The following is a 26,815-nucleotide window of genomic DNA, read 5'->3' as shown; positions in this document are numbered from 1 at the left end:
AAAATAGGCTGCACGGTGGTTCACGCCTTTAATCCCAGCACTTTGGGAGGCCAAGGTGGGTAAATCACTTGAGGTCAGGAGTTGGAGACCAGCATGGCCAACATGATGGAACCCTTGTCTCTACTAAAAGTACAAAAAAAAATTAGCCAAGCGTGGTGTCGGGTGCCTGTAGTCCCAGCTACTAGGGAGGCTGAAGCAAGAGAATTGCTTGAACCTGGGAGGTGGAGGTTGCAGTGAGCAAAGATTGCACTATTGCACTCCAGCCTGGGCAACGAGTGAAACTCGGTCTCTAAAATGAAAACAAAAAAAGCCCGTGTGACAAAGGTGAAAACAGCACTCCCAAGGCCATGCGGAATTGCGTCCTGCCGTCCTCAACCTCAGCCCAGGCACAGTCTCCACATCAGTTCTGCCTCAGCTTCTCCCTTCCACAAGGAAGAAAGGAAGGAAGGACTGACAGGAGTTAGGGCCACCTCGGAGACTTTGAACATCACTTACGTTTGAAATCTGTATTCAGAAGGATCAAAGTTTGAAACTCAAACTATTTCAGAATCTCACTTTTGAAATCGGGTTTTGCCAGGGTCAGCAGAACCGAAGTCTGTCTGATTGAGGGAGTTTTCTTCTGTGTGCGTCTTCCTCCACATGCTGATCCAGGCTCCCTGGGGCTTCTGAGCTTCCTGATAATACTCATACTGAGTATTAGCATAGTGACTCACACACCTGTTCCTGGTTCCAGTCAGTTGCTTGTGCTTCCATCATGCAAAAGTTGCATCATGAGGATTTGTTGCTAATGAAATTCTAGACATCAGAGGGTCTCAGCCCATGCAGTAGGTGATGGGGGCTGTGGGCTCCAGGTGCTGTGGGAGCGCCCCTGGGCCCCATCCTGGCACCCTGTTGATGAACCTGCAGGCGGCGCTGCCAGGGAGCACTGGCTGGTGCCAACGCTGCTGACTTGCTGGGCTAGGAGGTCAAAATCCCTCTGCTGCAGGATGTCCCAGCGGGCCTCAGGTCCTTCCTGTTTGCTGAGCTTGTGCTGCAGCTGTCTTTCTTAACCACTGCTAGCCCTGCCTTCTTCCAAAACCTATGGGTAGATCCAGAGCCCTGCAAATTTCTACTGAGGTCACACCTTGGCAACGTGAATTCCAGTACTCTCCATATTTCTATTTGAGGATATCACAAAAGCCAGTGGCTTCCTAGGAGACAGGCCTGAGACCGGGCGTGAACCGTTCACCCTCACATCTGGCTGTGGGCCTTATGCATCACTTTCACACATCCACTTTTGCTGTTGAGGAGCCCCTACTGCAAGTATGGGGAGAAGAGAAAGAAAATGAAGGAAACACCCAGTGAGCCAGCGGAGGGAGGCCCACGGGGCACTTGCCTCTTGGACCCAATACAAGGAAAAGTGCTCGGAACTCAGGTCTGTAGCAGCGTTCAAAACACACAAACACAGGATGGTGGCAGGTGTCTCATCAAACTCTCGCCCTGCGCAGGCTCGGGCCGGACAGCTCCTCAGCGGCAGGTGCGCCGTGCGCTCTGGGCTAGGTCATGGGGCTGTGGTGCTAATTCCGTGTGTGACTAAGTCCCGCTGTAGGATGACTAAGCAGGACCAGACCAGAAACTGGATAAGCTTCTCAGAGCATGGCCCTGCCTGACATTGTCCCAGGAAAGGGGTCCCCATCCAGACCCCAAGAGAGGGTTCTTGGGTCTCGCGCAAGAAATAATTCAGGGCAAGTCCACAGAGTAAAGTGAAAGCAAGTTTACGAAGACAGTGAAGGAATCAGAGAATGGCTACTGCATAGACAGAGCAGCCCTGAGGGCTGCTGGGTGCCTATTTTTATGGTTATTTCTTGATGATATGCTAAATAGGGGGTGGGTATTGATTGACAGGCATCAATACCCACCACATAGGGTAACCATATAGGGTAACTTCCTGCCATTGCCATGGCATTTGTAACCTGTCATGGTGCTGGTGGGAGAGCAGCAGTGAGGATGACCTGAGGTCACGCTCGTGGCCATCTTGCTTTTGGTGGGCTTGGGCTGGCTTCTTTACTGCAACCTGTTTTATCAGCAAGGTCTTTATGGCCTGTATTTTGTACTGACCTTCTATCTCATCCTGTGACACAGAATGCCTTAACCATCTGGGAAGGCAGCCCAGTAGGTCTCAGCCTCATTATACCCAGCTCCTATTCAAGATGGGGTCGCTCTGCTTCCAATGCCTCTGACGACATGTTTATGCAATGTTTGACCCACAGAAGATAAGGCTGTGGCTAAGCCCTTGTCTGGTGGTTATCGAGAGCATACCACCAATCAGCAAAATGAATAGTGGTGGCCAGGCACGGTGGCTCATGTCTGTAATCCCAGGACTTTGTGGGGGCCAAGGAGGGAGGATTGCTTGAACTCAGGAGTTCAAGACCAGACTGGGCAAAGTAATGAGACCCATCTGTGATGGTTGATACTGAGTGTCAACTTGATTGGGTTGAAGGATGTAATGTATTGACCCTGGGTGTGTCTGCGAGGGTGCTGCCAAGGGAGATGAACATTTGAGTCAGTGGACTGGGAAAGCAGACCCGCTCTTAATCTGGGTGGGCACCATCTAGTCAGCTGCCAGCAGGACCGGGATATAAGCAGGCAGTGGGCCACTTAAAAATTTGAAATTATGGTCTTTAATATTCATTAAAAACCAGGTCATATTTTGTTGTCTCCACCCATACCCTGGGGGAAAAAAAGAGAAATTACAGTGAAAAAGAAGTTTAAACTTAGTTTTCTTAAGGTTGAGCCATAGTACGACTTTCAGTCAGAAATGGGTTACACTGGACGGGCGCGGTGGCTCACAGCTGTAATCCCAGTACTTTAGGAGGCCAAGACGGACGGATCACAAGGTCAGGAGATTGAGACCATCCTGGCCAACATGGTGAAATCCCATCTCTACTAAAATTAGCTGAGTGTGGTAACACGCACCTGTAGTCCCGGCTACTTGGGAGGCTGGGGCAGGGAAATTGCTTGAACCTGAGAAGCAGAGGTTGCAGTGAGCCGATATCGTGCCACTGCACTCCAGCCTGGTGACAGAGCAAGACTCCCTCTCAATAAAAGAAATGGGTTACACTGTGGCCAGTCCAGGTGGCTCACGCCTGTAATACCAGCAGTGTGGGAGGCCCAGCGGGGGGTGGGCAGATCACTTGAGGTCAGGAGTTTGAGACTACCCGGGCAACGTGTTGAAACCCCGTATCTACTAAAAATACAAAAATTAGCCGGGCATGGTGGCGGGCACCTGTAGTTGCAGCTACGTGGGAGGCCAAGCAGGAGACAGTTGGACCCGGGAGGGGAGGTTGCAGTGAGCTGAGATTGCGCCACTGTACTCCAGCCTGGGCGACAGGGTGAGACTCTGTCTCAAAAAAAAAGGTGGGGGAGTTACACTAGACAGTGTTTGTGTTTCTGCCTTCAACAGGTCATGCCAGGAGAAGAGCCTTTTTTTAAGTCGCTTTATTCTATTTCCAAGCTTAGTCTTCCCTATTTTTAGAGACCACCTCCACGTCCTTTCCGCCTGAAGCCTGGCATCCTGAGCCTGCTGTGGAGCGGTGCTCCCGACGCACAACCTCACCCTCCTAGTGCCACTGAGTCCCTCCCACCCTGTTCTCAGCATCGGGCTGAGACGTACCCACTGTGTGCCACATGCCCACTGTGTGTGTGACATACCCGCTGTGTGTGTGACGTACCCACTGTGTGACATACCCACTGTGTGTGTGACGTACCCACTGTGTGCGCCACATGCCCGCTGTGTGCATGACGTACCCACTGTGTGACATACCCACTGTGTGTGTGACGTACCCACTGTGTGTGTGACGTACCCACTGTGTGCGCCACATGCCTGCTGTGTGTGTGACATGCCCGCTGTGTGTGTGACGTACCCGCTGTGTGTGTGACATACCCACTGTGTGCACCACATGCCCGCTGTGCACGCCACATGCCCGCTGTGTGCATGACGTACGAACTGTATGCGTGACATACCCACTGTGTGCGTGCGGGGCCGCTTCCCATTCGTGCCTGTCCCCTAGAAAGTCATGTCTGCTGCAACCTCAGAATGTGGCTTTAATTTGGAAAACAGGTCTTTCCAGGCGTGGTTAGTTAACATGAGGTCACACTGGATTAAAGCGGGCCTAAGGCCACTGACTGGCGTCCTCATAAGAAGAGGGCCGAAACCGCTTGAACCCTGGTGACAGGGCGAGACTCTCTCTCTTTTATTTATTTATTTATTTATTTTTATTTATTTTATTTTTTATTTTTTATTTTTTGAGATGGAGTTTCACTCTTGTTACCCAGGCTGGAGTGCAATGGCGCGATCTCGGCTCACCACAACCTCCGCCCGCCGGGTTCAGGCAATTCTCTGCCTCAGCTTCCTGAGTAGCTGGGATTACAGGCACGCGCCACCATGCCCAGCTGAATTTTTTTTGTATTTTTAGTAGAGACGGGGTTTCACCATGTTGACCAGGATGGTCTCGATCTCTTGACCTCGTGATCCACCCGCCTCGGCCTCCCAAAGTGCTGGGATTACAGGCGTGAGCCACCGTGCCCGGCCTCTTTTTTTTTTTTTTTTTTTTTTTTTTTTTTTTCCTGACACGGAGTCTTGCTCTGTTGCCAGGCTGGAGTGCAGTGGCACAGTCTTGGCTCACTGAAACCTCCACCTCCCGTGTTCAAGTGATCCTTCCACCTCAGCCTCCCGAGTAGCTGGGACTACAGGCACGTGCCACCACGCCCAGCTAATTTTTGTATTTTTAGTAAAGATGGGGTGTCATCATGTTGGCCAGGATGGTCTTGATCTCTTGACCTCGTGATCCGCCCACCTCCGCCTCTCAAAGGGCTGGGATTACAGGTGTGAGCCACTGCACCCTGTGGAGACTCTGTCTTAACAAAAATAAATAAATAAATAAATAAAAAAGAATAAGAAGAAAAGGAGAGGCCACGGAGATGGGAAGAACGCTTGTGAAGACACACACGGGGAGAGGCCGTGAGAAGATGGAGGCAGAGCCTGGGGAGATGTGGGGGGCGAGGAGGGGGTGGGGGAGCACTGGGAGCTGCCAGGAGCTCGAGGCAGCAGGAAGGACCCTCCCCTGGAGCCTTCAGAGGAACATGTCCCTGCGGACACCTTGGTCTCAGCCTTCTGGCCTCCAGAGCTGTGAGAGAATAAACTACTGTCATTTTAAGCCACCCAGTTAGTGGTTAGGACCCACAGGAAAGGGACGTCTTCCCTGTACATCGCATAGTATATATATTTTTATTTTGGGAGACAGGGTCTTGCTCTGTTGCCTAGGCTGGAGTGCAGTGGCGTGATCTCAGCTCACTGCAGCCTGCAGCTCCTGACCTAAAGCAATCCTCCTGCCTCCACCCACACCCACTCCCACCCAGTAGCTGGAACTACAGGCAGGCACCACCACACTCCGCTACTTTTTGTATTTTTTTGTAGAGACAGGGTTTTGCCATGTTGTCCAGGCCAATATATATTTTCCAGCACAGAAACAAAATTTGGCTTTAATGACATCACACACACCCTTGAACCTATCTGTTCCCATTAAGTTGAGCCTAGAGTTGAAACAGCAAGGCTGGGCCAGGCGTGGTGGCTCACACCTGTAATCCCAGCACTTTGGGAGGCCAAGACGGACAGATCACAAGGTCAGGAGATCAAGACCATCGTGGTTAACATGGTGAAACCCTGTCTCTACTAAAAATACAAAAAATTAGTCGGGCGTGGTGACACGCACCTGTTAACCTAGCTACTTAAGAAGCTGAGGCAGGAGAATCGCTTGAATCTGGGAGGTGGAGGTTGCAGTGAGCAGAGATTTCGCCACTGCACTCCAGTCTGGGTGACAGAGCGAGACTCCATCTCAAAAAAAAAAAAAAAAGACCAAGGCTGAGAACACACAGGACCCAGAAACATGGAATTTTCTACATTCTAGACAACAAAACACAGTGGGACAACCTAGGACAGGACGAAGATCAACATGATGCCGCGTGGAGTGGAGAGATGTCAGTCTGTCTTTATCATGCGGCATCACTGTGCAGCTTCTGTTGCTAACCTGGGCCCAGGGAGAGATTCACAGCTGTTTCTCCCGTCGCACGCTCCAGGCGCTGAGTGCAGGGCAGATACAACCGACAGAAACACTGCTGTTAGGAGCTGATGTGAGAGCGGGCAATGTGGAGTTCTTGGTAATAGAATTGTAGATGGCAAAAAAAAAAAAAAAAGTGGGCAATGTGTGTGACTGGGAAACATATGCATTCCCCAAATTCGCATCAGACTCTTTTCTTCAGTCGGGGGAGGGAGAGAGTCTCGCTGTGTTGCCCAGGCTGGAGTGCAGTGGTCCCATCTCGGCTCACTGCAACCTCTGCCTCCCAGGTCCAAGCAATTCTCCTGCCTCAGCATCCTGAGTAACTGCGATTACAGGTGCCCGTCCCACGCCTGGCTAATTTTTGTATTTTTAATAGAGACAGGTTTCACCATGTTGGCCAGGCTGTTCTCAAACTCCCGACCTCAAGTGATCTGCCCCCCAAGCCTCCCAAAGTGTTGGGATTGCAGGTGTGAGCCACTGTGCCTGGCCCCATCCGATTCTTTTCGCTTTTTTTTTTTTTTTTTTGAGAGATGGAGTTCCCCTCTTGTCACCCAGGCTGGATTGCAATGGTGCCATCTCGGCTCACTGCAACCTCCACCTTCTAGGTTCAAGCAATTCTCCTGCCTCAGCCTCCCAAGTAGCTGGGATGACAGGTGCCCACTGTCACGTCCAGCTAATTTTTGTATTTTAGTAGAGACGGGGTTTCACCATATTGGCTAGGCTGGTCTTGAGCTCCTGACCTCAGGTAACTTTAATAAGTCAGTTTCTAAAAGGCGTACTTATCCACCTGCCTCAGCCTCCCAAAGTGCTGGGATTACAGGTGTTGGCCACCATGCCTGGCCCACTGTTTTTACTTTTACAGTTTTTAAAGGTTTTTATACTGAAATAATTTTAGGTTGCAAAAGTAACACAGAGTTCCCGTAAACTTTCCCTCCAGTTTCCCCAAATGTTACTTTTTTTTTTTTTTTTTAATTTATTTTGAGACGGAGTTTTGCTCTTGTTGCCCAGGATGCAGTGCAATGGCGTGATCTCGGCCCACTGCAGCCTCTGCTTTCTGGGTTCAAGCATTTCTCTTGCCTCAGCCTCCCAAGTAGCTGGGATCACAGGCACCCACCACCACACCTGGGTAATTTTTGTATTTTTAGTAGAAATGGGGTTTCGTCATATTGGCCAGGCTGGTCTCGAACTCCTGACCTCAGGTGAACCACCTGCCTCAGCCTCCGAAAGTGCTGGGATTACAGGCGAGTCCCCACCCCCTGCCCCCAAATGTTAACATGTTGCACACGCACAGTACAGACACAATAGCATGAACTCATCCATAGAGGTGGCCCCTCTTTCACTGCTGTCCCCCCATATTCCATGTTGTCAACTGTAGTCTCAGACAGTTGCTCTGTCTCTGTCTTTCACATTCTTGACACTTGTAGAGTATCAATCAATTAGTAGTATTATTTTTGAGGCAAGGTTTTGCTATGTCGCCCAGGTTGGATTGCAGTGGTGTGATTTCGACTCACGCAGCCTCCCAGGCTTAGGTGATCCTCCCATCTCAGCCTCCCAAGTATCTGGGACTACAGACGCCACCTTGCCTGGCTAATTTTTTGTATTTTTTTTAGAGACAGGGTCTTGCCAGTCTCCAATTCCTGGACTCAAGTGATCTGCCCACCATGGCCTTCCAAAGAGTTGGGATTACAGGTGTGAGCCACTGTGCCTGCAGGCCGGTCGTATTTTGAAAACATATGCTGATGCATTTACTTATTTTGGTGAGATTTTGTGTCAGAAGTTCATGACATGTGTACCGAAATTACTCTTTTCTTTATGCTTGGTCGTCTTCCTTTTCATGTGTTCGATTTTTCACAGCATGAAGCAAACTCTAAAATATGTACTCTAAAACACATGCATATGTTATCACCTGGCGTCACCACTAAACTGAGTCTGTAAGCTCCAGGCCAGGTTACTTCATTACCAAAAGAACTAATTCTGATTCTAGGCCAGGTGGGTGGCTCATGTTTGTAATCCTAGCACTTGGGGGAGCCAACGAGGGCAGATTACCTGAGGTCAGGAGTTTGAGACCAGCCTGGCCAACATGGTGAAACCTGGTCTCTACTAAAAACACAAAATTTAGTTGGGCATGATGGTGCATACCTGTAATCCCAGCTACTCTGGAGGCTGAGGCCAGAGAATCATTTAAACCTGGGAGGCGGAGGTTGCAGTGAGCCTAGATCACACCACTGTACTCCAGCCTGGGTGACAAGAGCGAAACTCCGTTTCAAAAAAAGGAAAAAAAAAAAAAAAAAAAAAAAAAAAAAAAAAATTAAAATTTTGAAACCAGTTGCTAAAATGTTTCCCAACTTTAAAAAAAAAAAAATTTTTTTTTTTTGAGACAGAGTCTCAAAGTCTGCCACCAGGCTGAAGTGCAATGGTATGATTCGGCCTCCCAAAGTGCTGGGATTACAGGTGCCCGTCACTGCGCCTGACCCTCTAATTTTTGTATTTTTAGTAGAGACGGGTTTCACCATGTTGGCCAGGCTGGTCTCCAACTCCTGATCTCAGGTGATCCACCCATCTCGGCCTCCCCAAGTGCTGGGATTACAGGCGTCAGCCACAGTGCCCCGCCTTCCAATTCTTCATGAAAAATTCCAAACGTAGAAAAAGTCAGAAGATGGGTCACTGGACACCTGTATTCCTGCGTCTAGACTCCACAGCTGTTAACAGTTTACCGCAGTGGATTACCGCAGACACACGTGCGTGGAATTCACTTTGCTGCAGAACGAGCTTCCAGACATCATGACACGTCACCTTTACCAAAGAGTTCCGCAATTATTTCTAACAATAAAGAACATTTTCTACATCAGAGGATGGCAAACTATGGTCCTAGGCCAAATCCAGCCACCACGATTTTAAAAGCAAAGTTAGAGCCGAGCGCGGTGGCGCCTGCGGTCCCAGCTCCTCTGGAGGCTCCCGCTGGAGGATCCCTTGAGCCCGGGAGGCCGAGGCTGCAGTGACCGAGATCGCACCACTGCACTCCAGTCTGGGCCACAGAGCGAGACCCTGTCTCAGGAAAAAAATACAAGTGGGCTTATAAATAAAATGAGATTAAAAAACAAGAGAGCATTGCCTCCTAACCCCGATCAACCGCAGCCCCTGCGACGGTTCCGCGCATGCGCACAGGCAGGGAGCGAGCGCCCTCCCTGCCGCCTTCGGCCTCTGGGGGCTGCAGTCGCGCAGCTCGGCCACTGCGCGGCGGTGGCGTGCGCCTAGACAGTGTCGCGGACGTGTGACGTCACGCCGCGCGCCGGGCCAGGAGGAGGCGGGCGCCGGCGGCGTGTGTTCAGTGTGCTGGGACCGGCGGCTGAGAGACAGGGCCTGTCGCCACCGGCGTCATGGTTTCGCGCGTGCAGCTCCCGCCTGAGATCCAGCTGGCTCAGCGCCTGGCGGGGAACGAGCAGGTGACCCGAGACCGGGCGGTGAGGAAGCTCCGCAAATACATTGTCGCCAGGACTCAACGGGCCGCAGGTTGGCATGGGTGTGGGCGGCGGGCGTCTCGCGGACCTGCTGGGGCTGTTGCGGGTGCCAGCGGCGGCGGCCGGGGCCAGGGGCCCTCCGAGCTTTGTGGAACACCCACGTGGCCGGGCCGGCTAGGCGGGGCCCACGGGCCTGTTCCCGCTGCTACCGGCTCTCGGCCCTCGCCCTGCCCCTGGTCCCCGGCCCCCGCGGCCGCTTTCCCTCATAGTGCGGTGACTTCTGGTCCCTCTGCGAGGACGCTCCTCCCCAGCCCCCTAACTCCTCTCCTAGCTCAGACGTCTCTCCCTCCAGTACACCGGGTACTCCTGCTGCCTTGCTGTTTGGGCACCCAGCATTTTTCCCTCATGGAAGCATTTCTCACTGTGTGCAGTTTGTGTTCGTGGTACTCGTGGTTCACCGAGCGTGGCCCCCCATCAGCGGTAGCATCCCCTGGACATTTGTTAGAAATGCACATTCTGTGCTGGGCGCCGTGGCCCAAGCCTGAAATCCCAGCTACTCGGGATGCTTAGATGGGAGGATCAGAAGAGCCCAGCAGTCCAACCTGGCAACATAGCAAGACCCCATTTCCATTAAAAAATAGAAGAAAGAGATGCAAGTTCTAGGGTCGCAGCCCTGCGAAACCAGGACCTGCAGTCTGCTTTAGGAAGCTGTTCAAGTGCTTCTGCTGCCCACACTCAGCCTGAGAATCCCTGCTCCAGGAGCAGGCTGCCAGACATACAGGACTCCCATGAATGTCAACTGAGTAATGTTTCACCACTTTTTTTTTTTTTTTTTTTGAGATGGAGTTTTCGCTCTTGTTACCCAGGCTGGAGTGCAATGGCGCGATCTTGGCTCACCGCAACCTCCGCCTCCTGGGTTCAGGCAATTCTCCTGCCTCAGCCTCCTGAGCAGCTGGGACTACAGGCACGCACCACCATGCCCAGCTAATGTTTTTGTATTTTTAGTAGAGACGGGGTTTCACCATGTTGACCAGGATGGTCTTGATCTCTTGACCTCGTGATCCACCCGCCTCGGCCTCCCAAAGTGCTGGGATTACAGGCTTGAGCCACTGCGCCCGGCTGTTTCACATTTTTAAAACATTATTTTTCTGAGTAAGACCTCACTCTGTCGTGCAGGGTCACAGCTCAGTGCAACCTCTACCTCCCAGGCTCATGTGAGCCTCCCATCTCAGCCTCCCCAGTGGCTGGGACTGCAGGTGCCGTGCCACCACGACTAGCTGAGTTTTGTATTTTTTGTACAAATTGGGGTCTTCCTATGTTGTCCAAGCTGGTCTTGAACTCCTGTGATCCTGCCTCAGCACTCAATTCCAAAATGCTGGGATTACAGACATGAGCCACCGCACCTGGTCTGAGTAAGTTTATATCTGTTTTCCTTGCTAGTCAGAATGCCTGAGTTAATTTTCTTCTTTTAATATTTGAGATATGTTACAAAAAAGTGCAGAAACCCTCAGTGTAATGCTGGGTGAATTATCACCAACAGATTAACCTATGTGGCCACTGTCCAGCTTAGGAAATGGTTGAGGTTCGCAATTTTGAATTTCCAAAATGTACCTTGCCTGATACCTTGTAGATTCTCAGTCAGTTTCACTGAGCGCATCAAGTGACAGTTACCTGGAGGAGCTGCGCAGCCACAGTCGCATCGGGTTTTGGGTTAGAAGGATTGTTTGAAGGGAGGGTCAGATTCTGCCCCCAACTGCCTTTACTGTAAGTGGGACTTTGGTCTCATTCAGACAGTCACATTTCTGTGACTTCCTTTCTGGCGCTCAAATGTTGCTGTTTTGATGCAGATGGTTTTACTCATGACGAGCTGCTGAAAGTGTGGAAAGGGCTGTTCTATTGCATGTGGATGCAGGACAAGCCGCTCCTCCAGGTGAGTGGGGTGAGCAGCAGAGGAGGGTGCAGAAGCAGCGGGGGAGGGTGGACTGGCATCTCCTCCACCCAGTTTTAATATGGCCGAAGACCCTGGGGGAGGTCGTATAGCCTCCATGCTCGGTTCTGCATGGCTGGTGGGTGTGGGCCTTTGGTTAGAGTAAGTCGTACACTTGCTGAGGACATGATTGACTGTGTTGTGCACTGTAGCAGCACTGGCTCCGTGGGTGAAAACTGGGTTTTGTGTTTGTCCCGGGTTGCAAACAAGTTCTGAAATAGTGGAAGCCGATGGGCTGAATCAAGTCTCCTGAGACGAGCACTTCTCCCACTAGCCTTTTCCAAACATTGTTTCTCAAATTGTGAATTTTGTGGTCTTCAGAATCACCTGGGTGGTGAGGGTACTTAGTTAAGTTCAGATTCCTGGGCCATATTCCGTGCCCATTGGATGATCAAGGGGGGCTGTGAAATGTCTGTTAGTAAGTGCCCTGGGTGATGCAGGCAGAGGGCAAGGGACCTCTGGGGTCTCGCAGCTCTCCTCCTCCTCATGGTTAGGGGCTGCGAGTCCCAAGGCTCCCCTCTGCTCTCCCACATCCCTTTTTGGCCTTGACTCTCTGTTGCTTAGGGCACAGCCCCCGTTAGGAGGGCAGTGCCTGCCGTGGTCGTGTGAGAGGCTGTTGACCCCGGCTGTAGAGGGGGTCTTTTGCAGCAGGGGTGAAACCTCCAGTCCACTGAGCTGAGATCCCCTGGAAGCCGACTCTGATGAGTGAGTGAGTAGGTGAGTGGGTGAGTGAGTGGCTGTGTGTTTGTTATTGTGAGCTTCAGGGCTGAGGGGGTTTTTGTTGTTCCCTGCACAGGAAGAATTAGGAAGGACCATTTCCCAGCTCATTCATGCTTTTCAGACCACGGAGGCACGTGAGTATGCTCTGCCGTGGTTGGCTACATTTGTAGATGTCAGAACCTCAGAGCATCACAGACACCTCAGAGCCACCAGACCAGTAGGTTTGCGTTCTCAAATCCAAAGCAAGGAACACCTTAGAGCAAGAGAGCACCAGCTGGTGCCTGCGGGCTTAGCAGGTGTGGGACACTGGTGTCTGCGGGCTTAGCAGGTGTGGGACACTGGTGTCTGCGGGCTTAGCGTGCGTGTGACGCTGGTGCCTGCGGGCTTAGCGTGCGTATGACGCTGGTGTCTGCGGGCTTAGCAGGTGTGGGACGCTGGTGTCTGCGGGCTTAGCGTGTGTGTGACGCTGGTGCCTGCGGGCTTAGCGTGTGTGTGACGCTGGCGCCTGCGGGCTTAGCGTGTGTGTGACGCTGGCGTCTGCGGGCTTAGCAGGTGTGGGACGCTGGCGTCTGCGGGCTTAGCAGTTGTGGGACGCTGGCGTCTGCGGGCTTAGCAGGTGTGGGACGCTGGCGTCTGCGGGCTTAGCAGGTGTGGGATGCTGGTGTCTGTGGGTGCTTGTGTGAGATGCCGGTGTCCGTGGGTGCACATGTAAAGAAGGGGTTCCTGCATGTTCTCGTCTCACTTCCCAGAGTGGCTTTGCGCTCCTCAGTGGTTCTCTTCTGGCTTCTTCCTCCTCCAGAGCACCTGTTCCTGCAGACCTTCTGGCAGACCATGAACCGCGAGTGGACGGGCATTGACAGGCTGCGCCTGGACAAGTTCTACATGGTGAGGCAGCCGCCAGGGTGTGGGGGAGGGGGCAGAGACCAGGCACCGGGGATGGGGGCAGCTGGGGGCAGAGACAGGGCGCCAGGAGTAGGGGCAGCTGGGGGCAGAGACCGGGCACCGGGGGTGGGGGCACCTGGGGGCAGAGACCGGGCGCGGGGGGTGGCCTCCCATGCCTGCAAGAGCAGTGTCGTGGTGCTGGGCTGTGCCCTGTCATCGGGGGTCCTGGGGGTCTGGGTGCCCTCTGCTACTATTGACTGTGGTTCAGACCCCTCTGTGGGCGTATGGGCATGCTGATCAGCAGCCTAAAGCGGGGACAGCTGCAATGGGTGTTGAGCCCCATGGAGGGGCAGTGGCATTGTGGGGCAGACCTGGAGCTTTATTCAGGGGTTGAGGCTTGGCGTTCGTCTGTCAGCAGCTCTGGGGGCCAGCGGTGTGCTTGGGTGTGGCAGAGGTGACCACGGCCATGGCCTCATCCTCCAGCGGCTCCTGGTACATGGGGAAGGGTGGTCTGGTGCAGTCAGGCTGGGCTTCTGCTAACACGAACCTCCTGTGTCAAAGCTCATGCGGATGGTCCTGAACGAGTCCTTGAAGGCTCTGAAGATGCGTGGCTGGGAAGAAAGGTGGGTGCATGGCGGGCCTGCTCTCGGGGGACGCTGTTCTTGGGGACGCAGCTTGTCTTGTTTGTCTTTTGATTCTTTGTCATAAGAAGATGTCAGCCTTTCCATTAAAGCATGCCCCAGTGGTGCTTAGAGTGAAGACATTTTTTAAAATAAAGATTAGTAGCACTGCACTCCAGTGTTTGTGGAAATGGTGCCGTTTATCCCCAGGCTAGAAGGTCAGTTCTCACTGGGAGTCAGAAGGGAGTCCTGTCATGAAAGGGTGTCCAGCCGAGGAGCTTCTTAGAAAAACACAGCGTGCTCAGCTCTGTTAGCAGTGCTTTTTGTGTTTTTGAAGTAGGTCTCACTTGCCTGGGCTGGAGTGCAGTGGCGTGATCTCGGCTCACTGTAGCCTTGACCTCCTGGGCTCAAGTGATCCTCCTGCCTCAGCCTCCTAAGTGGCTGGGACTGCCGATGTGCACCACAGTCCCACATAGTTTTTGTGTCTTTTTTGGTAGAGACGAATTCTGTCCTGTTGGCCAGGCTGGTCTCAAGCTCTTGGGCTCAAGCAGTCTGTCTTCTAGTCCTCCCAAGTTGTAAGCAGTGTTAATTGCTCCTAATTCTAAAACTATGTAAATTGTCCAGGCTTTTCACTTTCAGCAGCAGTGCCTGAGGTGGGGTGGTCGGGGTCCTGTGTGTTCTGTCTAACCGTGGGCACCTTCGGGTGCCAAGCCGGGCGGGGGCAGACTCCCGTCCTGGCAGTGTTGCTGCTTCTGCCTCTGCCTGCTGCCAGTCCCTGCTCCAGAGACCGAGGGGTGTAGGTAGGGATCTGACCCCTGCTGCCAGCCTGGCACGCTGAGCCTCTTCATCCAACTTAAGGGCAGCATTTTCTAAACCTTCAGGGGCAGGCTGAGTTTTATAATACAAAATGAGTTTCTAAGTGTTTAACATTTTAAAGTTTTAAAAATTAATTTAAAAATTTTAGATTTCTTTGTAATTTTTTAAAAAATGAGTGATGCATACTCAGTATAAAAAACTCAAAACCAGGCCGGGCGCGGTGGATCAAGCCTGTAATCCCAGCACTTTGGGAGGCCGAGGCGGGTGGATCACGAGGTCATGAGATCGAGACCATCCTGGTCAACATGGTGAAACCCCGTCTCTACTAAAAAATACAAAAAATTAGCTGAGCATGGTGGCGCGTGCCTGTAGTCCCAGCTGCTCAGGAGGCTGAGGCAGGAGAATTGCCTGAACCCAGGAGGCGGAGGTTGCGGTGAGCCGAGATCGCGCCATTGCACTCCAGCCTGGGTAACAAGAGCGAAACTCCGTCTCAAAAAAAAAAAAAAAAAAAAACTCAAAACCTAGGCTGGGCGTGGTGGCTCATGTCTGTAATCCCAGTACTTTGGGAGTCTGAGATAGGTGGATCACAAGGTTAGGAGTTTGAGACCAGCCTGGCCAACATAGTGAAACCCTGTTTCTACTAAAAATACAAAAATTAGCTGGGCATGGTGTTGTGCACCTGTAGTCCCAGGTACTAGGGAGGCTGAGGCAGGAGGATGGCTTGAACCCAGGAGGCAGAGCTTGTGGTGAGCTAAGATCGTGGCACTGCGCTCCAGCCTGGGCAATAGAGTGAGACTCTGTCTCCATAAAACCTCAAAACTTGGCCAGGCGTGGTGGCTGAAACGCCGTCTCTGTGAAAAATACAAAAATTAGCTGGGCGTGGTGGCGCGCACCTGTAGTCCCAGCTACTCAGGAGACTGAGGCAGGAGAATCACCTGTACCTGGGAGGTGGAGGTTACAGTGAGCCGAGATAGTGCTGTAGCACTCCAGCCTGGCTATAGAGTGAGACTCTGTCTCAAAAAAAGAAAAAAAAGTCTCAAAACTTTAGGAAACATTATTTTATTTATAATTTATTTTGTTTTTTTATGGAGATGGGGCCAACTCCTGGGCTCAAGCGACCCTCCTGCCTCAGCCTCCCAAAGGGTGATGACAGATGTGAGCCACTGCTCCTGGCCAAACACTAGAAAGTGAGTACAGGCTCCAGGGTGGGCGCAGCGGCTCACGCCTGTAATCCCAGCACGCTGGGAGGCCGAGGTGGGTGGAGCACGAGTCCAAGACCAGCCTGGCCAACACAGTGAGACCCCGTCTCTACTAAATACACAAAAATTAGCTGGGTGTGTTGGACGGGGGGGGGCGCCTGTAATCCCAGCTACTAGGGAGGCTGAGGCACGTGCATCCCTTGAACCTGGAAGCTGAAGGCTGCAGTGAGCTGAGAACATGCCACTGCACTCCAGCCTGGGCAACAGAGCCAGACCCTGTCTCAAAAAAAAACAGTAATGTAAACTCCAATGTTAATGAAAATGTTCCATCTGACCCTGCCACGGCCATCTTTTGTGGGCACGTGTATTTACAAAAGTAAAGGTGCAAACTCTTTCCTTTCACTGCAGTCCATCAAAGACATCTGTCCGAGTTCTGCTGCGTGGTCTTTCTTTTTGGAGGCGGGGGTGGAGAAGGGTTTAGAAAAATATATTTGGAATTGATTTGTAATTTATATGTTCAAGGAGTTGATTTTGAGTATCTAAAGATGAAAAGTAGAACCCAAATGTCACATAGATGTTAGACCAGAGATCATAGCTTATGGCCTAAGTTAGTGTAAGACATTGCTGTCTTTGGGGTTGTGAAGTTCACACATCGTTGCTCCAGCCTTTTTTTTTTTTTTTTTTTTTTTTGACATGGAGTTTTGCTCTTGTTGCCCAGGCTGGAGTACAATAGTATGATCTCAGCTCACCGCAACCTCTGCCTCCCAGGTTCAAGCAATTCTCCTGCCTCAGCCTCCTCAGTAGCTGGGATTACAGGCATGTGCCACCGTGCCCAGCTAATTTTGTATTTTTAGTAGAGATGGGTTTCTCCATGTTGGTCAGGCTGTTCTCAAACTCCAGACCTCAGGTGATCCGCCTGCTTCGGCCTCCCAGAGTGCTGGGATTATAGGCATGAGCCACCGCACCTGGCTGCCCCAGCCTTCTTTGCCTCTTCCCTTATAAAAAAGTATCAGGGCCAGGCGTGGTGACTCACACCTTTAATTCCTTGTCACGAGTAGCTGGGTCTGGTGGTGTGCACCTGGAGTCCCAGCTGCTTGGGAGGCCGAAGTGGGAGGATCACTTGAACCTGGGAGGTGGAGGCTGCAACCTAGCTAAGATGATGCCACTGCACTCAACCATGATAGCTGATTAAAAAAAAACATAAAAAAATTAGCAAGGCCGGGTGTGGTGGTTCATACCTGGAATCCTAGCACTCTGGGAGGCTGAGGCGGGCAGATCATTAGGTCAGGAGATTGAGATGATCCTGGCTAACACGGTGAAACACTGTCTCTACTAAAAATACGAAAAAAGAAAAAAAGAATGAGCAGGCTGGTTATGGTGGGGCAAGGGGATCCCTTGAACCTAAGAATTTGAGGCTGCAGTCATCCATGACCGACCCACTGCGCTAGCCTAGGTGATAAGAGTGAGATTCTGTCTTTTTGGGTTTTGTTTTTTTTTTGAGACGGAGTCTTGCTCTGTCACCAGAATGAAGTGTGGCGGTGCGATCTGCTCACTACAACCTGCGCCTCCCAGATTCAAGCAATTCTTCTGCCTCAGCCTCCCGAGTAGCTGGGATTACCTGCTGGAGTAGACACCTGCCATGGCGTCCTGCTAATTTTTGTATTTAATTTAGTAGAGACAGGGTTTCACCATGTTGGCCATGATGGTCTCAATCTCTTGGCCTTGTGATCCGCCTGCCTAAGCCTCCCAAAGTGCTGGGATTACAGGTGTGAGCCACTGCCCTAGTCGAGATTGTTTCTTTAAAAAAAAAAAAAAAAGAATCAGCAGGAGTTGGCCTGTGGTTGCCTGACTTTCTGTAGGTTGGAGTGGCTGTGGGTGATTGTGCATTTAGGGCAGGGGTGCCTTCAGTTTGTGGGGATTTCCACGCTTGAATTCCCTGGCAGGACTGTGAGGCCCTGAGCCTCTTACTCATTCTAGGACTTAGTGTGTGGGTGACCCCATAGGGGGCTCGTGACTTAACGGAATTAACTGTTAAAGGGATGACTTTACTTCGGTTAACTTTTTTTGGCTTCTTATTCCAAGAGTACTTTCCTCACTGTTGCTGAGAACTCAGTACAGGAATCATTTGGGGGACCTTGGTGCCTTGCCCCGTGCCCAGGGTCCCGGTGCTGGCAGTGGTGTCCACGCTTCCTGCCGTCTCAGATCTCCTGCAGCCGTAACCGGGCTGTCACGAGTGCCCATGGCATCGTCCTGGCCTGGGAAGTTGGGCCCTTACGTCTGTGTGTCTTCCTCTTGGCCTTGGCAGCTGTTCTTGCCTCTGCTTCCTTTTTCCTGAGCCTTCGAGAGCGTCACGGGTGATCCTCAGGCCTCGCTGTGGAGCTTCCTGGGGGTCACACAGTTAACAAATCCAAGTTTGGTATCTGCATTATTGAGCACTCCAGGAGGTCCAGAGGCATCTAGATGGTAAAGCCTGTTCCCTGGGCTGTCTGGTCTTCGGATCCGTGCCAGGGAGAGCTCTGGTGGACGTCACGGATGGAATGCTCCGTGCGGCGGGGCTCAGAAGCCAGCAGGCGCCTCTTGATCCTCAGCCCCTTTCTGGGCCTCCACCTTTCTCTACCTGTGCTGTCCTGACCCGTCTTCCCCAGCTGTTCCCAGTGGGGACAGCAGAGGGGAACACCAGGCAGGTGGTAGCAGTGTCGTGTCTCAGCCAAGCCTTTCCCACTGCTAGCCATCTTGAGGACAGAGGGAAGGCCTGTCTGAGTGTTGACACGTGCCGCATTTTGTAGTTGAGATGCAAACTCAGGCCGTGTGTTCTGGTGCTGGTGATGTTCACGTAACTCCCTGATTGCAAGCCCGTGCGCTGGAATAGACCCAGGATCACTGACCCCACCTGTGTGGACCTGAAGACTGGCATGTTTGCAGACAGTGGAGCCTGCCCGCACTTCCGTTCCCACTGCAGCGAATAACTGCGGAGACTGAGGACACACTGGCTTGGGGCTCGGCGAGGCTGCCTGTCATATTTGCTTTTTCTTTCCTCAGACAGATCGAGCAGCTGCTGGAGCTGCTGACCACTGAGATCCTGCACCCCAGCAGCCAGGCCCCCCACGGGGTGAAGAGCCACTTCATCGAGATCTTCCTGGAGGAGCTGGCCAAAGTGGGCGCCGAGGAGGTGAGGCTGGGCTCTGACAGGGTGGCGGAGCTGGGTGTTTGTGGAGGACGAGCTGAGCTCCCGCCGGCTTTCCCTGCAGCTCACAGCAGACCAGAACCTCAAGTTCATCGACCCCTTCTGCAGAATCGCCGCCCGGACCAAGGAGTAAGTGCTGGGCAGCCTGGTTGGGCCTGCCTCCTTCACTGAGTTCTTCTGTGGGGCTGCCGTCTCGGGGGTACCGCTCCCTCCAGGGAAGAATCCGGGTCGCGGAGCGGCCGCTGGCCGTGCGGGTGGGGAGAGCCCGCTGGGGCGTCGGCTGCTTCCGCGTGGGAATCCAGCACGCCGGGCCTGTGCCGGCCTCTGCTCTGCCCTCAGCTCCCTGGTTTTGAACAACATCACTCGAGGCATCTTTGAAACGATTGTGGAACAGGCCCCACTGGCCATCGAAGACCTCCTGAATGAACTGGACATGCAAGATGACCAGGCAGCGTCAGACAGCGATGAGTCCTCGGAGGGCGGTGAACGCGGAGACACGCTGCCCCAGAAGAGTGCCAAGAGGCCACCCGCAGGTGGGGGCACAGCACGCCTGGCTCCTCCTGGGCGCCTGGTCTGGGCTGAGCCAGTGTGGTCTCCTGCTGGGTTGCTCCAGCCACCTCCTGCCCGGTCCCCTTGCCTCTGCCCTCCGCAAAGTCCATCCTCAGCGTGGAAGCCAGAGCGACCTCTGTGACCTGCAAGCACACGGGTCGTTTTCCCTGTCAGCCCCCAGCCTCTGGTGTGCTCCATGCCCTCTCCGGACCCCTGGGTTCCTCGGTCTAACCCAGCAGGCCTCTGGCTCGGTCAGGCCCTTGGGCCTGCTTCTGCCTTGGTGCCGAGTCTCCTGTTCCTCCCGCCGTCTGTCCCCTTCACTCTCCGGGCCTCCCCTAGCTTCCCATGCGGTCCTCCACTAGCCTCCCGGCCTCCCACAGCCTCCACGCAGTCAGTCCTCCCCCAGCCTCCTGGCCTCTCCATTCCTCTCACAGGCTCCCCCAGCCTCCCGGCCCCCCCCCCCCCCCCCCCCCCCCCGCCCCCCCCAGCCCCCGGCCACTCCCTCCCTCCCCCAGCCTCCCCCAGCCCCCTGGCCTCCCCCAGCCTCCCGGCCTTTCCCTCCCTCCCCCAGCCTCCTGGCCTTTCCCTCCCTCCCCCAACTTCCCCCAGCCTCCTGGCCTCTCCCTCCCTCCCCCAGCCTCCCACGCAGTCTTCCCCATAGTGTCACCCTGTGGCACGGGATGTGAATCACCTGCTCATGTTCCTCGTTCCTGGCCTGTCTCCCCACAGGACAGTGAGCTCTGTGCATACTGACTGTGGCTGAGTTCAGGCCTGAGACCTTGGGGCACCTGACTGCTGTGGGACGGGTGGGTGGACCTGCTCCTCCCTGCCTGCCAGAGGGCACTGGAGGCAGCTGTGGGGTCCCGCCTGGCCCGTTTCTGGTTTGATGCTGCTTCCCTGTTCGAGCCTCCTGGGTGGTCTGAGCCCTAAGTGTGGCATCCTGGTGCTGTGGAGGGCGTGTCTTTGACAATGCTCAGGACTCTGGTCTACCCCTGAGTCAGTGCTGTGGCTGCTGTGCCCCTTGGCTTCCTAATCAGAAGACCCCCTTCCCACCGCTCCCAGCACTTGGCCCAGCCACTCTGTGCACGTCTCCCTGGTCCGTGCCTTGCCCTTCTCTCAGTAGCCAAGGAGGCGCCGGGCAGGTCTGCCAGTGCCTGCTGCCACCTCCAGAGCAGACCCTTATCACATGCTGCCCCCACAGCTGCCTGTTGCCCGGAAACCTTTCTTCTGCAGACAGTGCCGTTAAAGCCCCAAGTTCCCCGGGGCAGCTCGAGCACCCGACCGAAACCTTGGTGCCCACAGCCTTCGTTGCCTGAGGTGCCAGCTTGTAGACAGCCACTCAGGGCCGTATAAGCACCTCTGCCCCGGGATGTCTTTTTTCCTTTCCAGGCCTGAGGTGGCACCTCTCATCCGATCCATATGAGATGAGAGATCACTGTCCCTCGAGCTTCGGGCTTTCCTGCCTGTGCCCGCACTCTGACAGGGCACATGGAGTGGGCTCTCCGTTCCCGGGTGTTGAGGGCGGTACATGTTGGGTGCGGGTCTTGGAGTTCACAGTGTCCCTTTTGTTCCAGGCTCCCTCTGCAAGGCTGAACTTGAGGCTGGTGAGGAGCAAGCAGGTGATGACAGGGACAGTGGCGGCCCCGTCCTCCAGGTGGGTGCCCTGAGCTCACAGATTCACCCTCAACCTTTTGCCTTTCTGTGCAGCTGCCGGCTCTGGAAAAGGAGGGGCTGTTAGGAGGGAGGATGGCAGCCGCTGGCTTGGAGAGTCACCTGCACAGGGGTTAGCTTTGAAGGAGGGATGGGTGCCCCGACCCTGCCCACCTGCAGGAAAGTGGGGTCGTTGAGAGGGGGCTGGGCCCTGGGTGGGCGAGCTCCGAGGCAGGCCCACACTGTCCAGGGCTGGCCTCACCTCACACACAGGCAGCTCCCCAGATTTCCTGCGGCCCCCTCGTTGGGGTGCTTGGCTGGATTGAGATGGCGCAGGCCAAGTGGCCAGCTGTGGGTCCCGTGAGGAGTCCACTCAGCCAGTGGGGTCTGACTCCAGGCATATTGGAAACATAAATGTCATAAGTTTTAAATGTGATTGTCTGTGGGCTTAATACAGTCTGGATATCTTGGGTTAATATTGGTCAGATTAACTTGTTTTCTTCGTCCTTGTTTGTGTGTGGCTTCTAGTCTTGTAAAGCTGCTGCAGGCTCCTGGCGGGCGTGGACTCCCAGCCCACACAGTGCACCCCCCCATAGTGCATCTGCAGTGTGTGTGCCCTGCAGTGTGCATGCCCAGCAGTGTGTCTACAGTGTATGTCCCGTAGCGTGTGTGTGTGTCCCGCAGCGCGTGCCCAGCAGTGTGTGTCTACAGTGTAAGTCCGGTAGCGTGTGTGTGTGTCCCGCAGCGCGTGCCCAGCAGTGTGGGTCTACAGTACATGTCCCGTAGCATGTGTGTGTGTGTGTGTCCCGCAGCGCGTGCCTAGCAGTGTGTGTCTACAGTGTATGTCCCGTAGCGTGTGTGTGTGTGTGTCCCGCAGCGTGTGCCCAGCAGTGTGTGTGTACAATGTATGTCCCGTAGCGTGTGTGTGTGTGTGTGTGTGTGTCCCGCAGCGCGTGCCTAGTAGTGTGTGTCTACAGTGTATGTCCCGTAGCGTGTGTGTGTGTGTCCCGCAGCGCATGCCTAGCAGTGTGTCTTGCAGCTTGTAAGGTGCCTGCTGTGCTGTGAGGTCGGGGGCTGCAGGACCCTCAGTGAGGGCAGGCTGTGGTCTTGTGAGCCGAGTGGAGAACCTGCACATGGGACCAAGTGCTGTCTGGGTCTCGGGTTCCACGTTCTCGGAGCACAAAGAGGGTGACTGACCTTGCCTCCGATGTCTCTTCTGAAACAGTTCGACTACGAGGCAGTTGCTAACAGACTGTTTGAAATGGCCAGCCGCCAGAGCACCCCTTCTCAGAACAGGAAGCGCCTCTACAAAGTCATCCGGAAGTGAGTGGCCGAGGGCGCTGTGTCCGCCCTGCTGCCCTGGGAGTGGCCCTCTCCCTTCAGATCCCGGTGCCTTCGCCTTGCTCTGGGCCTTTCCGCAGTCCCTGGAGTGGCCCCCTCGAAGACCCCGAGGCCCTCCACCGCCCTGGGGTTCCCCTGGCTAGGACCCTGCACGCCCTCTGGCAGCAGCCTTTTCCTCCTCCTGTGGAAGCCGTAGCCATAGTGAGCGGGTGTCTGTCTTACTCTTTCAGGCTACAGGACCTGGCAGGAGGTGAGGACATGCGGGTGCTGACAGTGGCACCACCTTGGAAGTGGAGCTCCGTCCTCATGGGAGTGGACTGGTTCCAGGGGTCACAGCATGTGCAGCCTTTGCAGAGAGGCCTGGTGGGGTTTCTGAGGGACGGAGGCAGGGCTCAGGGCCCCACAGCTCTCGCTTCTGTCGTTTTTGCTGAGGGGTTCTCAGACTTGAGCATCCGCTGGAGTCCCCCAGAGCCTGAGAGACGGGGTGCTGGCCGCAAGGGCTCCCAAGCACTGACCACGGTGCCGCCAGCGGTCTGTTGTGCAGCAAATGTCTGTCCTTGGCAGTATGTGGCAGAGGGAACTGGCACAGGTTATATATGGGAAGGACAGTTTCCTAGGGCCCTAATGGTTAGAGAGTAAGCGTTTCCCCAGCATTTCCTAATGAAACAGGTCAGACCTGCGGCACAGCTGCAGGGATTTCATGGTGGATGCTGGCACGTCCCGGGCTCCAGCCTCCGCACTTCCCGGCCTTGTGTTAAGCTCCTCAATCTGTCGTCACGGCCCCTGCATCCACCAGTGAGCACGTCATGAGCTGTCGTCCAGGGTTGGTTTCCTTTTTGAGACAGTGTCTCGCTCCATTGCCCAGGTTGGAGCGCAGTGTGTGATTGCAGCTCACGGCAGCGATCTCCTGGGCTCAAGCGATCCACCTCCACCTCCAGTAGCTGGGCCCGCAGGTGCACGCCAGTGTTCTGTAGAGACGGTTGGCTGTGCTGCCAGGCTGGTCGTCTGGGGTTTTAGGACAGCTTGCGTCAGTGAGGCGTGTGAGGATTGTGTGCACCTGGCGGTTGTGATGCGGAAAGTCCCCTCGTGCCCCAGCAGGGGCATTTCTAGGCTATAGACTGGCGCATGGGTCGGGCGTCACTCTCCAGACCCCAAATCCAAAATGCGGCAGAATCTGCAACCAAGTGCTGCGTGCTGGAGGGAAATGCTCATTGGAACATTGTGGATTTGGGATTTTCAGATTAGGGATCTTGAACTGGTGACTATGATGCAGAAATTCCCAAGTCCAAAACCGTTTGATATTCAGAGCAGTTCTGGCCCCAGGCATTTAGGTTCATGGAAACTGTGTCATCAGTGCTCCAGGAACTGGCGTTTCCTCACGGGCTTGGGTCTGAGCGGGTTCAGTGCAGCTGTGGTGGTGGTCCCGATGCTGCCCCCAGCTGTTAGAGCAGGGCACCTTCTCACACACGCTGGCGGTGGGTGGTGGTGGCTGGGGCCTGCTGGAAGCATTTAGCCTCAGACCAAAGGCCCGCGGCCCCCAGAGCCCCCTGACTTCTGCCGTGGTTCTCAGGCATTTTCCCTGAGGACGAGATCCCAGAGAAGGCTTGCAGGCGTCTGCTCGAAGGGAGGCGGCAAAAGAAGACAAAGCAGCAGAAGCGTCTACTCAAGCTGCAGCTGCAGCGCCGGAAGGGTAGGCCGGGCGGTGGGAAGGGTAGGCCGGGCGGTGGGAAGGGTAGGCCGGGCGGTGGAAAGGGTTGGCCCGGGGGTGGGAAGGGTAGGCCTGGGGCGTGTTGGCCACAAGGGCGTCGTCTTCACTTGTTGGGCAGGGTCTCCCCCTGAAGCATGAGTGCCCAGTCCCCGTCCTGGGTGCCTGCTGTACATGTGTCCCAGAAATGCCCTGTCCTTGGCATCCGCCCACCCCACCTTCCTCGTCTGCAGCTCCCACCAGCTGTGTGTGCTGCCCTCCCTCCCAGGCTTATTTAGATCTGAGCCCCGTCTGCTCCTCCCCTGCACCCTCCAAAGATTCCTGAGCCTCTCCACTTTGGTCCCTGATTTCAGGGGTTGTCTTCCCTTCGGACCTCTGGCCACATGAGTATGAGTGGCATGTGACACCCTCACCAGGGGCAGCCTTGCACCTGCTGCAGACCACCCAAGGCCCAGAGCTGCCTGTCTGCAGTGGAGGGGCTGTGCCCAGTGTCGGGCAGGGTGTAGGGCCCGTGGCCAGAATGGGGCGCACAGGAGGGAGATGGTGGCTTTCCTTGTTACTCTCTCCATGCTAACACTGCCCCAAGGCCTGGGGATCCACCCCTTCCTGTTACTCCGTCCATGCTCAACCGGGCCCAGGGCGTGGGGATTCACCCCTTCCTGTTCCTCCGTCCACTCATTTCCCATGGGGCGGTGGCCTGCTCTCTGCAGCCAGCCCTCGGCTGGTTCCTGCACCCGCACCAGACACTATCTGCATGGCTTTCTGTGTGCAGCAAGTTGTGTTAACACTGTTGGCCTTGGCATTCAGGGCTTGGCACTACCTGGCATCTTCTCCTTCTGCCTCCTCTTCTGCGCTGAGCCCAGTCCTGCCTGCTCCTCCGTACCTTTGCTCCTGGGTCTTGTGACCCTTTCCTCACACTGGTCCTTCCGAGGTCGGCCATTGCTAGGGTCCTGGGCCGTGTTGATGGAGCTTGGTGCCCACACTGGACACGGGACGTGCCTGGCCGGCTGTTGTGGGTGGCCGTGTTGTCGTCCCAGCTCAGCGGTGCTGGCATTCTCAGCCCGAGTTGGACTGAGGGAAAGGAGCACATGGTGGCATTCTCTGGCTCATGGGACCTTGCTGTTTTGTCAGGGAAAGGTGAGAAGGAGCCCTCGAGCCCGGGCATGGAGAGGAAGAGGAGCAGGAGGAGGCACGTGGGGGCCGACCCTGAGGTGCGGGCAGAGGCTGCTGAGCAGCCAGGCACAGCTGAGCAGGCCCTGCTTCGAGAGCAGCCCAGGGGCCGCGGCCAGAGAGGGGCTCGCCAGAGGAGGAGGGTGCCTCGTGCCCGAGCCCGAGCAAAAGTGCCCAGTGTCCAGGAGCCGGAGAAGAAGAAGAAACGCAGGGAGTGACGTGGCCGGGCCCAGGGCAGGCAGGGAGGGAGGCCAGGCCGTGCTTGCACCGAGGGACGAGGCTGACTGGGCTGTTCCGTGGTCTCGGGACCACGGCTCCAGAGCTCCTGTGCCAGGTGGAGACAAGGGCGGCACTGGAGAGGTGGGACCGACATTAGGAGCCGGCGTCCCAGGAACCGCTCCTCTCCCGAGCCTCTGCCTGTGGCTGTGATGACCTTGGGTCAGAAGATCAACTCTGAAGACTGAAAACTCCTCCTGCAGCAGGACTGGCCGCCCCCGCCATGGGGGTTCCAGAAATAAAATGCTGCGCAGAGCTTGCCCTGGAAATGTCACTCCTGGTATGCCCTACGGACGTGTGGGAGGTGGCAGGTGCCGGTATCTGAGCAGTGTGGTCTTTTATATTCGTGTTTGTGGAAAAATCTTGTAACACATTTCTCCTTTCACAGAGCGCCCAAGTGTTCACAGGGCTGTCTGGACAGGACCCTTTTGCACCCTCGCCATCTGGGGGTTGGAGTTGTGTAGGGAATTCTGCTCCAGTGAGGCTGGCATTGCTGGGGTGAGCGCGTGTGGTGGGAAGGGCTGGCTCCTGCGAGCGCCTCATCCTACGGCTTGGAGGCGAGTGCTCACCCACCCTCCTGGGTACCCGCGGATCCAAAGGCTGCGCTCCTCCCCTCAGCCGGGTCCCGTCATGCTCAGTGTCTGCCCTGCCCCTCTCCCTGAGGGTCTGAGGCGGCCGTAGCCTGCAGGAGCCTGTGAGGGAGGTGGCGGGCCCCTGACAGTAGCTCAGGGTTTTCCACCTGCAGCCCGCAGATGGGACAAGGGGCTGCTGTGTTGGGTTTTGCCGGCATCTTCTGTTCCATGGTTGCCCAGCCAGCCAGGCTGTGCAGGGTCCAGTGACAGGCGGGGCTCAGAGTGGGCTTAGGACCAGGGAGAACCCCGAGGCCTTGGCTGGCATTGCGTAGACCCCAGACTGCACCCAGTTCCCCAAAGCCCTGTTGCGTTCGAGTGTCCCCCCACCTCCGTGGAGGTGGCAGCTGTTGACACCTTCAGTCCCACTGAGCCAGGCAGCTGGGGCAGGCTTAGGGCCAGTTAGGAGCCAAGGAGAAGGAAGGCCAGGGTCCGTGTTCTAGAAGTTAGGGTTCTTTCCCCAAAGTGACTTAAAAAGACAAGCGTGGCCGGGCGCGGTGGCTCACGCCTGTAATCCCAGCACTTTGGGAGGCC

The 26,815-nt window shown here is 55.0% G+C and overlaps 1 protein-coding gene across 3 annotated transcripts; it reads left to right on the top strand.

The window, feature by feature from the left end:
• The first annotated feature begins 9,370 nt into the window (after positions 1 to 9,370).
• Positions 9,371 to 25,992, top strand: RRP1 (ribosomal RNA processing 1). 3 transcript variants are annotated; one of them, XM_032276747.1, is made up of 13 exons: positions 9,371 to 9,605; positions 11,401 to 11,483; positions 12,337 to 12,394; positions 13,060 to 13,145; positions 13,704 to 13,765; positions 18,817 to 18,946; positions 19,026 to 19,090; positions 19,301 to 19,443; positions 21,085 to 21,164; positions 22,386 to 22,483; positions 22,732 to 22,751; positions 24,072 to 24,200; positions 25,338 to 25,992. In XM_032276747.1, the coding sequence occupies exons 1-13, from the start codon at positions 9,473 to 9,475 to the stop codon at positions 25,592 to 25,594; spliced, it is 1,344 nt and encodes a 447-aa protein (XP_032132638.1). In that variant the 5' UTR covers positions 9,371 to 9,472; the 3' UTR covers positions 25,595 to 25,992. The 3 variants fall into 3 exon arrangements, with proteins under 3 accessions (XP_032132638.1, XP_032132637.1, XP_032132636.1); XM_032276746.1 differs by having other exon boundaries at positions 19,301 to 19,494; positions 24,072 to 24,191; XM_032276745.1 differs by having other exon boundaries at positions 19,301 to 19,494.
• The last annotated feature ends 823 nt before the right edge of the window (positions 25,993 to 26,815 follow it).

The sequence above is a fragment of the Sapajus apella genome, unplaced genomic scaffold (assembly GCF_009761245.1).
Source record: "Sapajus apella isolate SASKATOON/1434 unplaced genomic scaffold, GSC_monkey_1.0 scaffold8, whole genome shotgun sequence".
In the NCBI taxonomy this organism is placed as follows: Eukaryota; Metazoa; Chordata; class Mammalia; order Primates; family Cebidae; genus Sapajus; species Sapajus apella.
The sequence above is the reverse complement of the archived record's forward strand: the minus strand, read 5'-3'. Positions and strand labels throughout refer to the sequence as shown.

Bases quoted from the DNA above. Each gene is read 5' to 3' on its own strand.
- RRP1 (XM_032276745.1), top strand. From the start codon at position 9,473: ATGGTTTCGCGCGTGCAGCTCCCGCCTGAGATCCAGCTGGCTCAGCGC. The intron at 12,395-13,059 runs GTGAGTATGCTC...TTCCTCCTCCAG, and splicing joins TTTTCAGACCACGGAGGCAC to AGCACCTGTTCCTGCAGACC. The intron at 13,146-13,703 runs GTGAGGCAGCCG...CCTGTGTCAAAG, and splicing joins GCCTGGACAAGTTCTACATG to CTCATGCGGATGGTCCTGAA.